The 15817-nt window shown below is 40.6% G+C and overlaps 1 protein-coding gene across 1 annotated transcript; it reads right to left on the bottom strand.

Moving 5' to 3' along the window:
- Positions 1-1720: 1720 nt before the first annotated feature.
- On the bottom strand, positions 1721-14814 carry tshr (thyroid stimulating hormone receptor). Its single transcript, XM_089021735.1, has 10 exons — positions 14515-14814; positions 12793-12864; positions 11127-11201; positions 7866-7940; positions 6972-7046; positions 6590-6667; positions 5625-5693; positions 4374-4451; positions 4055-4243; positions 1721-3936 (listed from the first exon to the last, which is right to left on the bottom strand). Exons 1-10 carry the CDS (start codon positions 14676-14678, stop codon positions 2511-2513), a joined length of 2301 nt encoding a protein of 766 aa, XP_088877861.1. The 5' UTR covers positions 14679-14814; the 3' UTR covers positions 1721-2510.
- Positions 14815-15817: the final 1003 nt, after the last annotated feature.

The raw sequence follows: 15817 nt of genomic DNA on the forward strand, positions 1-15817 counted from the left end.
ATTGATTTCCAATCATTGATTTCCATCGTCAACCAACAAAGAACCTCTTAAAGGACAACCGACACCATTTTTTTGGTTTCCTACCTGACATCAGAAGAAGGTTTTATACCATCTAAAATACCCAAAACACTGATATTTTTAGTCAAATGCAAAACACCAATAAAAATGACTTAAAGTGTCCCAAAACTGCCACAAAACGAGCTGTGAACTTGGGAGATTCAGAAAGTCCCGCCCCTTGTTCGTGATGTCACGCCAGAACACTCCTTCACAAACTGCCTTGCTCCAGAATCAAAACAATGGCGTCAGAGAGTTCAGATTCGGAGAAGATGCTTTCTTGTTACTCATTCTGTTATGAATATGATTCCAATAGTTCTGAAGAGGAAAGCATTAATATTTGCAATCGATTAAAGAAGTCCTTCCGTATCAAATCGAGCCGTCTGGACTCCAATGTAACGCCCAGAAAATGCACAAGATGGCGCACAAGCCCCGTTGGAAATGGGCTGATTTGTCCGCTGGGAATTTGTGTAAACTTACACTTTCTTTATGCGTGTTACTGCAATTGGCTGCAACACACACGACTCACCATTGCGTTATTTATGTCGTTTTCCTTCTAATTTTTCGACCAACACTGTGTTTTCAGATGAAAAAAAAGTACCCAAAATGCATTGTGTGTCGCTTTCTCTATCAGGGCCGTTCCCTCCGTGACGTCACTTAGGGCATCGTCATCAGCTCAAAAACAAGACTTCCTGAATATTCAGCGCAAGTCTTAAAACGTAAAATATAGCTATATGCGGTGGAATCTTTGGAAAATGTGCTCAATAGAAGTCATTTGAAGTGATTTTACAAATTATGGACACAACTTGTCCGAAGGTGTCAGTTGTCGTTCAAAGCTATCCTTGGGTCAAAATTTGGATTCCCGATTTTTTTCCGACCATTTTGCTAACAATTGCGCAGCACCTATGCCTCTCTACCGAGAGGTCGCCCGAGTTTGTATCCCCGTTCAGGCTCTTTCCATGCACAGCTTGGATGTTCGCCCTGTGCTTACATCACACCTGTTTTTTTATTAGGTGTGGATGTGAGTGTCGGTGGTTGTCTGTATGCGCCCTGCCATCGACTGGTGTTTTGAAACTCTTGCCCAAAGTCAACTGGGATCGTCTCCAGCTCACCCATGATACTAATGAGAACAAGCGATAGAAATTTGACTGATTCTGCCACCTAACCGCAGCCAAGTTACACTTGCAGCAAAACTAACTCACCCTATTAAGTTTCACAACATCTTTGAGAATCATTGAAATTCCATCAATATCTGGATTGATTTACCTTTCTGGGGTTTTAAAAAAAAATCTCGGCGTGCAAATGAAATGCTAACCAGATGTGCTACCGTCTGGCAACGTTGCAGTAACTCACCATCGCAATGCGAATGCAAATCGATTTCTGCTGATTGTTTTGGTCACTTGTTTCCGTAAGACGGTGGAAAAAATACTGTATCGCCGTTGCACCCGCTGGAAAAACAACCTTTGGTTTCTAAAAAAGGCGCCGAGAGACGATATTTGTAGTTCTCATACCTGTGCGCAATTAACGAGTCAATGGCGAGTAACTAATCTGAACTGAACTAACTAAGCGCTACCTTGGCAACATTTTTAAAATCGTGATACATCATGGGGAAGAAATGTTGAGGGCAATGACACTCGAAGTTTTAAAAACAAGTCAGGATAGGTGCTAGTCTGTAAAAGCCACAGGTGTCAAAGTCAAGGCTCGGGGGCCAAATATGGTCCGCCACATCATTTTATTCAGCCCGCGAAAGCAAATCAAACTCATGTAATTCCATGTTGTTTGCTAAAGTTCGAACCAAAATACTAAATTGTCACGCCACAATAAGAGTAATTCACTTCAAATTTGAAAACTAGTTATTCAGTAATTTGCAGTGCGCTAATATGTAATACGTGGAGGGAATTAAACATTGTAATGGCTTCTCAAAATTCATATCGACCCCTGACAGGAAACTAACTATAATTTGGCCTGCGCCAAAAAAAATGAGTGGCCATGTGGAAAGTGGATAAATAGATCAACATTTGAAGTATCGCTTATGGTTTGGATAATAATAGTGAAGAATCAATTCATGATGGCAATATTAAAGAACACATATTTTTTTACGAGCATAATGTCGGAATATACCATATGGTAAATCTTTAAAACAATATTTTGCTTTATGTTCTCAGTTTTCATTTCCATGCTATGCTATGCGAGCGTGAGTGAAATGCGTGCCACGCTGCGCTTCAATAACAAGGCCTCGCCGTAGAAGAGATGAGGTCAAAGTCATATTTCAGTGACACTTGATATTCTCCACCAACTGGAACCATAAAAATCCTCCCATCTGAAATTGTGGAAACAGCTGAATCTGGAATGGAAGCTCGCTGGAGCATTCTGTTAAATATTCAAACAGATCTGTCGGCAAAAACTTCCAAGGCCCCGACGTCTCTTCCTCCGAGGCTGTCCGGCTGGTGTTTAGCTCACGTCTCGGGGCTCTGGTTCCTCTCAAGGTTGGCCTGCAGGACGGCCACCGGATGGTATGAACACGCAGAGCAATTCTTCAGGAGAATAGTTGCGCTTTTCTGGGCCGGATTTCTTCCTTTTCCCAACTTTTCCTTGTCTTTTCGGATTTGAGACGCCCCACTGCTTGCTTTAGAGGAAACCGTTTGACCTCGGAATAGTTGAGCCTGTCGCTGGCATAGACCGATTTTACTGAGGAGGATGAACACGTCCCCTCTGAAGGCTTTGGTGAAAATGGCGTAGAGGAAGGGATTGGCGCATGAGTTGAGTGGGTAGAAGAGAACCAACAGGATCTTGGAGTTGGACACGGTGATGAGTGGCTGGTCCAGTACGGCCGACATGGCGTAGAAGGAAATGGGTGCCATGCAAAGAAAGTCTGTAAAGATAAGGACGGCCATGCGCTTGGCTATGTTGGTATCCTTGGACCCGGAGCGGTATTGCGGATTGTGCACCGTGCAGTAAATCTTAACGTAGCAAGCGCAGATCACCATAAAGGCCATGGCGTTGAGGAGCAGCACGGAGATGACGTAAAACAAAGCCTCTTTTCTTTGGATGTCCATGGGGAGACAGATGCTGACCTTCTGGTAGCTGCTCACCCCCATGATTGGCAGTAATGCTAGCAAGAGGCAGAAGATCCACCCCCCGAGCATCACCGCCGCCGCGTGGTGAAGATGCAGCTTCCGATCCAACCTCATGGCGAACGTAATGGCGTACCACCTTTCCAGCGTGATCACCGTCAACGTATAGACGGATAACTCGCTGGCAAACACGGTGAAGAACCCGGCCAGAGCGCAGCCGGGACCCGTCTGCCAGTCGATGGCGTGGTTGAAGTACTCCGCTCGCGTGTGGATATCCACCGAGGCGATGAGGAGCAAGTAAATCCCCATGCAGAGATCGGCGAAGGCCAGGTGACACATGAGGAACCGTGACACGGAGAGCTTGTAGTGGCTGGTGAGCAGCACCACCAGAACCACCACGTTGCCCAGGACGGCCAGGAGGCTGACGAACCACACGGACGCCCGTAGGAAAGCAAAGCCCATGATGTCCTCGCACGGGTTGAACTCGTCGGGCACGGGCGAGCACATAACCTCCTCGCCCTCGTCGCACAGCACCACGTAATCGTGGCGATTATCAAAGCCTTCGCTTTGGTCCTCCTGAGGGTTGATGAGGGTCTCTCCAAAGCCCACCTCCTCATCTGGATGGCCACCAAAGTAGGCGTGGTAGTACAAACTGCCGTAGAAGCCGCCTCCGTGAACGCTCTCGTAGGGTTCCTCCGGGATGTCCTTGACCTCGCCTTCCAGGGAGGGCGTTAGGTGCGACGTCACCGAACGCTTGCGTTGCTGCTCGCCGAGCACAGTCATGTTGCAAAAGACCTGTTCCCAGAATCTGGAAAAAACGCAACGATGGGTGGGTGTCACTTTTTGAGAAATTAGCGCCGACTAGCATAATCGCGGCGGTGCATTTCAAATACGCCATCAACAGTTTGACCAAAAGTGAAACTCGCCCTCGTTTTTTCTTGTGATTTTTGAAGCCGCAGCAGTGACTTGGGTAGGTAAGGTTGGCCGTGGTGAGGTGCTTGAAGGTTTTGATGGGTGGCAATTTCTTGAGGGCCCAAGCATTGCGGGCTTTTAGCTCCCTGAGGGACTCCATACCGCTTGCGGGCAATGAGGCGATCCCCGTCTGGGAAATATCTCTTGAGGGTCAGAGGAGAAAATAGGAATTGTACACGATACGTCATCGTCACAGAAATGGGTGCTCAGATTTGACCTAGATATTTTGTTTCGGGATTTTTGTCGTTAGCATGTCGAGCATGAGGATCTTACAGAAGCATTGGCCCGTCCAGGACGCCGTCAAAAGCTCTTTCGTCCATCTTGGTCAAATACTTGTTACTGTGAAGATCACTGCGCAGAAAAACATAACAGCACAGTTTGTCAAGTGGGCGTTGACATTTTGAGTGACAGTGCAGATGGATATCGGAATCCCCGCCGGCCTCGTTCCTAATTATAGTGTTTTAAATGAAACACTTTTCACTCACACTTTAACATTCAACGTTGAAACGGCGAAGCACCACTTAAAACGGACCGTGGCCTCACCGCACGTCTCTCCGAACTGATCAGCATGAATTAAAGCTCAGAGGAGCCATGTTTGTCTTGGTCGGGCTACGCTGGCGGCATCCGACACTTGAGCGCGGATGAAACGCCAAGGCAAATATCACACACGTGTTCCGACGCCCGGTCGTTGACCGACGGCTCTCGTAACGCGTCTGGAGGAGTTCCAACCGAACGGTACTACAGCTAAGTGACTATTTGTATGTTTAAATCTCCTCAATGGTGGCGTCTCCATTTCACATTTCTACACGTTTGTGTAAGCTCTCAGTCGTGCAGGAGTGTTCATCGATGAAAAGGTTTTTTCAGCTGTCATCTTCTTTGAAGGTGTCGGACGTTTCGCTTCTTATCCAAGATGCTACGTCAGCTAACTAAAATACATTGAGGAGACAAAACAATTTCTCAAAAAAAATACTTTAGCAACATCGCAGGGTCTGTAATCTGCAGTGCACCTAAAAGCTATCAACCACTTATTTGACGACAATGAAGTTAAAATCTTAGCGAAAGAAAATAGATGGTTTGAAAGGGGAGTAAAAGAAGCTATTTTCATAAAACAGCAAAACCCTTCACTAAATCGCCATGGTGGTGTGAGGTTTAAGTTGGATCGTGCTTATAACACACTCTGAGATCGTTACCACATAGGCTTAGTTATGCTGATGAGGTGATACCAGAGCAAATGGGGCAATCAGGCCAGTTATAAACCATAATCAGCCAGAACAATAGAAGTAATCATTGTCGCCTCAGGAAATTGTCCTGTACTCCCCCCACCCTTAGAGCAGGGACCTATCATAGCCCAGGTCTGGCACCGCCACCTCTGGACAGTAGGCATATGTATATAGAGCTACCAGCAAAATTTTAGTTAGCTGACGAAGCCTCTTGGATGAGAAGCGAAACCTCCGACACCTTCAAAGAAGTACAGATGACGGATGAAGAAACCTTTTCATTGATTTTCTACACGTTCAGACCTACACTTGATCCAGCTTGGTCCCGTTGAAGGCCTGATGTTGGATTTCCCTGAAACCGTTCCCATAGAGCATTCTGAAAAACACACACACACAAAAACGCGTTTACCTAATAAGATGACGAACAATGCGTCGTTTGAATCACGACCTCGGACGCTGCAATTTCCTGCGCAGTTCACCGTGACGTCTCGTCTGTCCGTGCAATTTTGTGGTTTAGAAGGCCTACGTTTCCTATAGCGCCGTGTATTAAATTTACAAACCCCCCCTTCTCCGCCTGACCGCATGTCCGTGAGCCCCTGTTGTGCTTTTGCACTCGGAATTTGTTACTGAAGTGAGCTCATGTCGACCTGTCTGCACCTCGACTAGCTAGATGATGGTTAGCATGATTATGATTTGTATTCATTTTTTCGGTTCTTTTGTCAAAGGCAATGTACTTTGCGTTTTGATATGAACTTAGATTCTGAGTTTTTATGGAGCACTCTTGCTTTTTATGGAGTTATTAGTTTTTTTTTTTAAAATTTAGCTTATTGGCTAATAACTTTTTGATCAGCTGGGGCCCCGTCTTGGAATAAATATGATTCGAGCTACAGGAAGGTTCCCATGCATCCTGGATAATTTGGAACATTTGCATGCTGGCCAATTTTACTGTTATAGAAGACACATGGAAAATAAATCAAATATGCTGGTCAGCTGAAAGTACGGCAAATGGAAGTACATTTGTGGGAGGGGCTAATTTATTTTAAAAATCAAAGTTCCTCATGTATTGGTTGCACCTCATTGGCGAAGAATTGCGGCGATAGTGCCGTGACGTGGACATGTTCCAGTACGACTGGTTCCTTTTATTGAAAAGAACGTATACACAGAACATATTTTAAAATGTAGTTCAAAATACTCGCTTCTGGTTAGTAAGTTCACGCACACATATACAACAGTGTACAATGTGTTACTGTGTGTGTCATGCCCATAGCTCACACTGTCAACAAACCACTCGTAATTCCTCGGAAGGAGTTAGGCGGGACAACAGTAATGTGGGGATTATCTATAATTTCCCTGCAAAGAGAGAAGACAAAACAAAGAAAGCATTAAAGGACAACCGACACCATTTTTTGCTAATAGACAGCCAGCCAGCCAGCTAGCTAGCTAATAGATAGCTTGCCAGCTAGATAGATAGCTAACAGATAGCCAGCTAGCTAGCTAATAAACAGCCAACAGATAGCCAGCCAACTAGTTTGACACCCCTGATCTAGTATGTCATTTTCATCACATAAAATAATTTACCATGTTGTGATATTTTGTGTATTTTTTTGCACATGTGTAAATAGGTGGCGCAACATTGGCTAACAAACAAACTTACAGAATGAAATTGTTGTGATTTGAGTGGATTCTGCTTAAGTCAGGAAAGCGATTCAGGCCCGTATTGAGAATCCCCCTGATGGACAAGAAAACCCCGTTAGAGAAGGTAAATAAAATTCCACGCCTCTCCAGATGTCAGCAATAGAATTCCACACATAAATGTCATATATTGGATCAAGATACTTTTACTAGGCCCAAAATGGCCATATTTGTTATAATTCGACCACAGAGTTGTTATTCACACTTTTAATATGCGTGTCAGGGCTGTAGTTGTACCTCAAAATAGTCATTGAGACTGTGCATGTGGTTGTCATAAGGACAACGACCGGTCTTTTGTTTGTCACGGTTATCCAAAATGGCCTACTTTTGTCATTCTTGGTGCACCAATGTAAATGTCTCCACTGTGAGACTAATAAAGGCTAATTTAATGTAATCGAATATACCGTATTTTCCGGTGTATAAGGCGCACCGCAGTATAAGGCGCAACCCCAAGGAATGGTGTATTTTCAAACTTTTTTCGTATACAGGTAACACCTGAGTTACGACCACCCATACTTACGACCACCAGACCCTTTTTATTTATTTATTCATTCATTTTTATTTATTTTTAATTCTACGCCTGGCGCCGCAACATGCAAGCGGCCGGCAACGCGTACTACAATTTTGGCCATCCAGCATGTCACACACTCGCACAGCAATCTACTGTGTGACTACACTTTGACCATGAGAGTTTTGAAAGGCGCTTAGAAATCAAATTATTATTATTATTACACTCAATATACAGTAATAAAAATGGGTGCGCCTTATACACCGGAAAATACGGTAATCAGATCTAACCAGACACGATATGGCCTTTTGTTTGGTGGGGAAAAAAAAATAAATGACGAATACTTACAAGTATTTCAAGTTAGGGAGACTCTGAAAGGCTTCTGGGTGGACGTAGGTTAAATTCTTGGCATTCCGTATTTCTCTGATGGAACAAAGAGACAATGTCGAGTTGAAATTCACAATACACTTGTTGTCTTATAAGAGTAAGTTGAAGAACGGCAACCATGATCTTGGCCTTGGTAGCTACTTGGAAGAAGGTGGAGGTCAGCGGGCATGAGTAGGGAAATTTGGTCGCGACAGCCAAAACCAAAAGTATGAATGAAGACCAAAAAAAATAAAATAATAATAATAATAATTTCATGTGTTTAACCCCAGCTGGATAGAAAAGTTGTTTTATAGCTAAGGCCAAATGTATCTTGGCCATATTAACATTCTGGCTCCAAGGCAGGCAGACTCATTGACTTCCTGATTCTAAAAGGAGGGGGTGTACAGGATTCAGCTAGGCTGTTTTATAAGCTCATAAATTAAAAACCGTTGCCAATTCAGGTACTTTTTTTGGACCAGCGAATTCTTTTGATTTAAGATCTTTCGCTTGGGTTTGTAATTTTTTTTATTATTATTTTTTTGGTCCTCAAAATATTGTTATACACCGCAGGATATGCTCATGCTTTCCAGTGCAGTCATTTAACTGTTCAGCTGTTGTTAAAGCGCTATATAAACTAATATGGATGTATTGCATTGTATTTTGGACAGCCACCCTCATTTCAAGCTCAGATAACTCCAGACCCATATAACTTAGGAAATAACTCTTTTTTTTTCTGATGGCATTTTAAATGGATTTCGACTTACGACCATTTCAACTTAGGGCCTTTTTGACTTACGCCCATTTGGTCAGAACAGAACCCGGTCGTAAGTCGGATGTTACCTGTATATGTATTGCATTGTATTATGGACAGCTGACCCCATTTCAAGTTCATATAACTCCAGAATTGAATGTTTATGTAGTCCAAAAACCAATATTCTGTGTGTCCTGGTATTCAAGGACAATGACAAAAAGCCTAGCACTGTTAATGACGCCGCGACTGAGCTAATGCTGTGGAATCGTACGAAAGATTTTCCAATTTTTTGTTGTTTGGGTGCAATTTGTCATTTGATGATTGAGTCAGAGAGCTGGAAGGGGGGGGGGCACTTTCCAGGCCCTCAGCGTTGTTGCTTAAATTCCGTTGATTTCAGCTCTTTTGCCATTTCGTTCCGCCTGAAGTCAAAATACACAACCGTCCTTTTTTTTTTTTTTTTTTTTTCAAAAACCAAATACCACCTTGCGTTGATAGCCGTGACCAATTTCTCTTTCTGCGTGTAACGAGACCCCGTCTTGAGGAATTTATCATACTTTCATCTTCTGTGTCCTACTAATTCCCAGTAAGAACTGTGTATGTTCCTATGCGGTTTCTCCAAAGACAAGACCCCCTTTTCGCCCCCTTCAATCTTCTGTGTCCTACTAATTCCCAATCATCAGCCCCCTTCAACGTAAAAAACAAATACAACCAACCCAAACAACCAACAACCACAACCCACCCCCATGCACACTCCAACCCACCATTCAACCCACAAACCCCCCCACCAAGACCCGCAAGCCCTCCCGTTAATGACCCCCACACCACAATGCTGTGGACCCCAAGATTTCCATAAACCCCCCGCCTCCCCCCGCTACCCACCCCACTTTCAGCTCCTCGCCACCGCCTCCAAGCGATACACGCCTCCACCGCACCCTTTTTTTTTAACCAACCACCCTTTCCCCTTTTTTAGCCGAACCCAAAACCTACACCCAATCACCGTTTTTATGTACAGCCTCAAATCTACAGCTGCTGTCGGAGCCGAAAGACAGCGTTTGCATTCGTTTATGTCTGACCCTGAAGGAAACCCGAGTGAAACGTTATTATCTCTCGTAACGCACCAATCAGAGGCAAATAGGCCTGAGCGGTCTAAAATAACACCCCCGGAAAGATACCAACTTCAGCCAATTGGAATGATTGCTTCTGCCCGTATTTTCGCGAACGGGAATTAGTCCAACAACCCCGCTCGGCAATTTCGGAGCGCTTAGTGGGCCTCAATTCACGAGTGTCACTGTTGATTATAGTTATCGCTGCAAACTGCGATATAGTCATTTAAAAGACAACCAACGCCCTCGGACAAGTTGTGTCCATAATTTGTAAAATCACTTCAAATGACTTCTACTCAGCGTATTTTACAAAGATTCCACCGCATATAGCTATATTTGACGTTTTAAGACTAGCGCTGAATATTCAGGAAGTCTTGTTTTCGAGTTGATGACGATCCCCACGTGACGTCACGTTTGGAACGACCCTGAGCGAGAAAGCGACACACAATGCATTTTGCGGTACTTTGTTTGGTCTGAAAACTTCTTGTTGATGGCGAAATTCGAAGGAAAACACATAAATAACGCAATGGTGAATCGTTGTGTGTTGCACCAAGACTACTATTTGATACTAGTTGACACAAATTCCGAGCAGACAAATCAGCCCATTTCCAACAGAGCTTGGGCGCCATGTTCTGCATTTTCTGGGTGCTCATTGACGGCTCGAATTGATATGGGAGGACTCCTTTAATCCATTGCAAACATTTATGCTTTCCTCTTCAGAAGTATCTGAATCATATTCATAACTGGATGAGTAACAACAAAGCATCTTCTCCGAATCTGAAGCCATTGTTTTGATTCTCGAGCAAGGCAAGACATTCTTGGCGTGACGTCACGAACAAGGGGGCGGGACCTTCTGAAACTGGCCATTTCCGGTTTCATTTTAAAGACATTTTTGGACACTTTTAGTCATTTTTATTAGTGTTTTGCATTTGACAAAAAATATCAGCCTGCGTGTTTTGCTTATTTTAGATGCTATACAACGTTTTTCTGATGTCAGTTAGGAAACAAAAATGGTGTCGGTTGTTCTTTAAGAGACCCAATTGGGGAGTGGAAATAAATCACACCCAAAATGCAATATTGAAATGTGTTGAGAGTTAGGGTGTGATGTCAAACGGTGTGTGGTCCAACCGGAGTCCGCACACCCACACGCAGGCATCACCTAATTGACACGAAAGTTAACCTGACTCAACTTTTCATCCCCCGCGTCGCTTCTGCGGGAGTTGGAGTATGAAAGAAGGAAAGAAGAGAAGCTGGAAACGAGCCACTATTTAAGCCCCAAGTACGTTTCAGACATGCACAACTATATGGCGGCGGCAAATTTCACAATGGTTATCTAGCCAGGGAGTTAATACAGCAGCTTAGTCGAACGGGATCGTATCAGATACTCACATGTGGTTGATTTTCCTCAGGCCGTGAAATGAGTTCCTCTCAAGCCTTTGCAGGGTCACGTCGACTGATATATATCTAAAAGAAAGAAACAATTGTGATCATATTTGCAGGATCGTTCCAATAGCGCAGTGGTTTCTGCAGTTTTCTCGTCTCCGGTGTCTCTAAGCCCCCCTCCCACCCCTCAATCCATCTGTGATTTTGTAATACGCGAATAAGTCATCGGCGCCAACATGAAGTTGGAAAGCAGTACTGTATTCTTTCAATAACCTTCCAACAAGCCAATTGCTCAGGGTTAAAAATGGATATACAGTAAAGTCTCGTTATATCGATATTCAAGGGAGTCCGAAAAAATATCGATATAACCGGGACTATCGATATATCCGACCCTGTTTGCATGTAATTTTCTCCGTGCGTGCATAGAAATAGTATCGATATAACCGGGACTATCGATATATCCAATATCGATATAACGAGACTTTACTGTAGTTAGTAAAAATTAATTAATTAATTTAGAGATAAATAAATAAATATGTTCATATATATACACAAGCAATACAGAAATTAATTAGAAAATAAATAAATAAGTGCATAAACAGGCTAATAAATAACTAAAGTAAAGTAAATATACAGGTATTTAGAGATGAATGAATAATACATATATACACAAATAAATAAATAAATAAATAAATAAATAAATAAATACATACATACATACATACATACATACATACATAAATTAATTAATACATATTTTTTCAATAACCTTCCAAAGAGCCAATTGCTCTCGATTAAAATGGAAACATTTAGTAAAAATAAATAAATGCACACGCAAATATAAATAAATAAATAAATGAATGAATAAATGATTAAATAAATACATATTTTTTTCAATAGCCTTCCAAGGAGCCACTTGCTCTGTTAAAATGCAAACATTTACTATAAATAAATAAATAAATAAAAATTTGGAGATACATGAATAAATAAATGTACATGCAAATATAAATAAATAAATAAATAAATAAATAAACTAGTAAATAAAAATGTAAATAATTAAATAAACATATAAATAAATTTGGAAATAATTAATTAAATAAATACATATATACACACAATAAAAAACAGTGAATAAACAAGAAAATAAATAAATAAATAGACACATACATACATACATACATACATACATACATACATACATACATACATACATACACACACACACATGCATGAATAAATAAATACCTAAATCCATACATAAATAACTAGTCATGAGTAAACGATTAAATATTTTGTAAACTTTATTACATCATGATTTGGCCCAAATTGACATGTTGAAAAATCGACATCAATTAAGAAGGAATTTGTCATGCAAAGTTTGAGGGGGACTCCTCTAGAGGGAGTCCCCCTCAAACTTAAATGAGTATTCACAACCTAACTGCTGTCGAAAGTGAGAAAGTGCAGTTCCAGGAATGCATTAATGCTTCCAGCTGTGCAGCCAAAGTCGATCCCTTAAGTGCAGTGTGATACAGAGAGGAAAGAGAAAAGTGCAAGTGTCGGTTTTGAAAAAAAAAAAAAAAAAAAAAAAAAGCACAGGTTGAAGAAAGCAGCCCGGAAGGGCCTCGTGTTGAAGTTTGTTTATTTGACGAAGCCAAACCCACTTGCTACTCACATTCGCGAGATATTTTCCATGTTGGCGAAGGCATCCGATGGCACCGATGACAGATGCGTCTCGAAAAGCCATCTGGTGGAGAAATCACAATAATATACATTTTGCGGTCACGAACCTGTAGGGAGATGTAAAAAAAATGGCTTTTTGAAGGTGATTTTGCATCTTTTTAAGTCTAAACATTGTATTTGAACGCGAGGCTTTCGATGAGTCAAGTGTCATGCTCTGCGGGCTTTTTAAGCGTGTCTGTGCTTTCCTTTCCACCTCTCTTACTCTCACTGACTCATGCGGTTGACCTTTCTTACCGCTCCAAAAAAGCACTCGCATATGTGCTGACACTTTCTACCTCTGGCATACGTTTATTTAGAAAGAAACAATACGCTTTGTTTTGAACTGCGTGACTACATTGTTGATTTTTTTTCTACCGTAATGCTCACTGTTGACAACACGCATACCCACACACGAGAATAAATCAAAAAATACATTTGACTCATTACTTTTCCCTCCTAATAATAATGCAACAAAGATATGATTCGATGAAGTGGAGACTATAAATGCAAAATCCTATAGACAAAACGTCTCCTGTTTATTTAAAATATATTTTATGTGTATTTTTTTGTTTCATTTACACAATCTTTAAGGAGGTTCATTGTTTGTTCCGCCATTTTGTTTCACGTCAAGTGTACTAATAGCTATCTATTCGCGAGCTAATTGCTAGCTATTAGCTAGCTACTCGCTAGCTAATAGCTAGCAATTAGCTGAGCTGAGCTATTAGCTAGCGACTCGCTACCTAACAGCTAGCAATTAGCTCGCGAATAGATAGCTATTAGTAATTGGGACGTGAAACAAAATGGCGGAATTTCATTTACACAATCTTTAAGGAGGTTCATATTTTGTTCCGCCATTTTGTTTCACGTCAAGTGTACTAATAGCTATCTATTCGCGAGCTAATTGCTAGCTATTAGCTAGCTACTCGCTACCTAACAGCTAGCAATTAGCTCGCGAATAGATAGCTATTAGTAATTGAGACGTGAAACAAAATGGCGGAATTTCATTTCCACAATCTTTAAGGAGGTTCATATTTTGTTCCGCCATTTTGTTTCACGTCAATTAGCTAGCTACTCGCTAGCTAATAGCTAGCAATTAGCTGAGCTGAGCTATTAGTTAGCTACTCGCTAGCTAACAGCTAGCAATTAGATCGCGAATAGATAGCTATTAGTAATTGGGACGTGAAACAAAATGGCGGAATTTCATTTCCACAATCTTTAAGGAGGTTCATTGTTTGTTCCGCCATTTTGTTTCACGTCTCAAGTACTAATAGCTATCTATTCGCGAGCTAATAGCTATTATTATTATTAGTATTATTATTATTACTATATCAGGGCACCAATCTCTTTTCTAATACTACGTTGATACGTTTATTTCCTCTTCAGGTTATATCTCGTACAACGTTGAATTTGAGAGATCATTCTTGCTGTTACATTTAAATTCTGTATGAAATTCAGAAAAATGTTATTGTTGAATGGAGAATGTGACTTTTAACACTATTATAGTCAAATAGGCAGATAATGTTAATGGATTCTTCATGCCATGTGGGAGCACTTTTGGGGGTTTTCACCATTATAATGATTTTTCCAGCAAAATTAACTGTGAAAACCAAAAGTGGTGGACACATTTGTTTTTAAGTGTTTAAAAAAATACTTGTACAGATGAAATTGTACTTACATTATCTCCGTGCTTGCCAGGAGATTAGGGATCCTATCGATTTTAAAGCAAGAGATGGTGCGAGTCCTCCACTCTGAGCACTCGCAGGCATCAGGACACGAATCGGCATTGGACGCCGCGTTCATGTGGAGGATGATCATCAGGAGGCATATTATCAGTTGCATGTTGCGGTTGCTTTCTCTTCTTGTCTCTATGGTCCTCCTTGAAGATCTCCGTGCAAATATATACGGAGTCGCATTTGACAACCCAACAACCTTGCAAATAGCGCTCACTTTCCTCTCCAGGGTGTTCTTGTGTGTGAGGTTGTGAAGGTACATGGAGAGATGCTGGTGTGCATCTGGAGTTCTTTAGTGGCTTTTTCGAGGTGGTCTTCATCTCCAGGGTGGATTTAGGAGACACTCTTGTGTTAGATTGGAGAATAACTTCCAACCCCCTCGCTCATTATTGCCGGGATAATATTACTCAGCGCTTCGGGAACAGGCAGCCTCTTGTACTGCAGGAGATGAGTTATGTAGAATTAGTAAGCTCCAATATCAACTTGCAAAAGAAAAACACACAGTATTTTAAATCATAACAATAAAAACAATTGATTATTTTCATTAGCATGATCATCATTCTTATTCTTATTATTTACATTTTAATTTTAATGATATTTTTAAATTTTATTTGTAATTTTCAAATCATAATTTTTATTTATTTAATAATAATAATACATTACATTTTAAGCATTATATCATTCTTATTTTTATTTTTGTCTTATATGCATTTTAATTTTAAAGTTAATGTTAAGTTTTATTTATAATGTTAAATTACTAATTTTTATTTATTTATTTATTTATTTATTCTTATTCTTATTCTTTACATTTTTATTGTTGTGAATTTTAAGTTTTATTTGTAATTTTAAATTCATAATTCTTATTTTATTTATTATTTATTTATTATGATCATTATCATCATTCTTATTCTTATTCTTATTATATACATTTTAATGTTAATGTTAATTTTAAGTTTGATTTGTAATTTTACGTTCATAATTTTTATTTATTATTTATTATGATTATCATCATTCTTATTCTTATTCTTATTATATACATTTTAATGTTAATGTTAATTTTAAGTTTTATTTGTAATTTTACGTTCATAATTTTTATTTATTATTTATTATGATTATCATCATTCTTATTCTTATTCTTATTCTAATTTTTATTTGTATTTTAACCGAGAGTGGCTGCTTTCCCAGCAACTCCTGTATTTTGTTTTTCTACTTCTTTCTTTCCTTTTCCCTACCTGTCATAACTTTGCT

This window comes from Hippocampus bargibanti, linkage group LG19, assembly GCF_051943395.1.
Source record: "Hippocampus bargibanti isolate YZ-2025 linkage group LG19, ASM5194339v1, whole genome shotgun sequence".
NCBI classification, from domain to species: Eukaryota; Metazoa; Chordata; class Actinopteri; order Syngnathiformes; family Syngnathidae; genus Hippocampus; species Hippocampus bargibanti.

Bases quoted from the DNA above. Each gene is read 5' to 3' on its own strand.
- tshr (XM_089021735.1), bottom strand. From the start codon at position 14,678: ATGCAACTGATAATATGCCTCCTGATGATCATCCTCCACATGAACGCG. The intron at 7,047-7,865 runs GTAAGTATTCGT...CTTGTCCATCAG, and splicing joins CTCCCTAACTTGAAATACTT to GGGGATTCTCAATACGGGCC. The intron at 3,937-4,054 runs GCGAGTTTCACT...CGTTTTTTCCAG, and splicing joins AATCACAAGAAAAAACGAGG to ATTCTGGGAACAGGTCTTTT.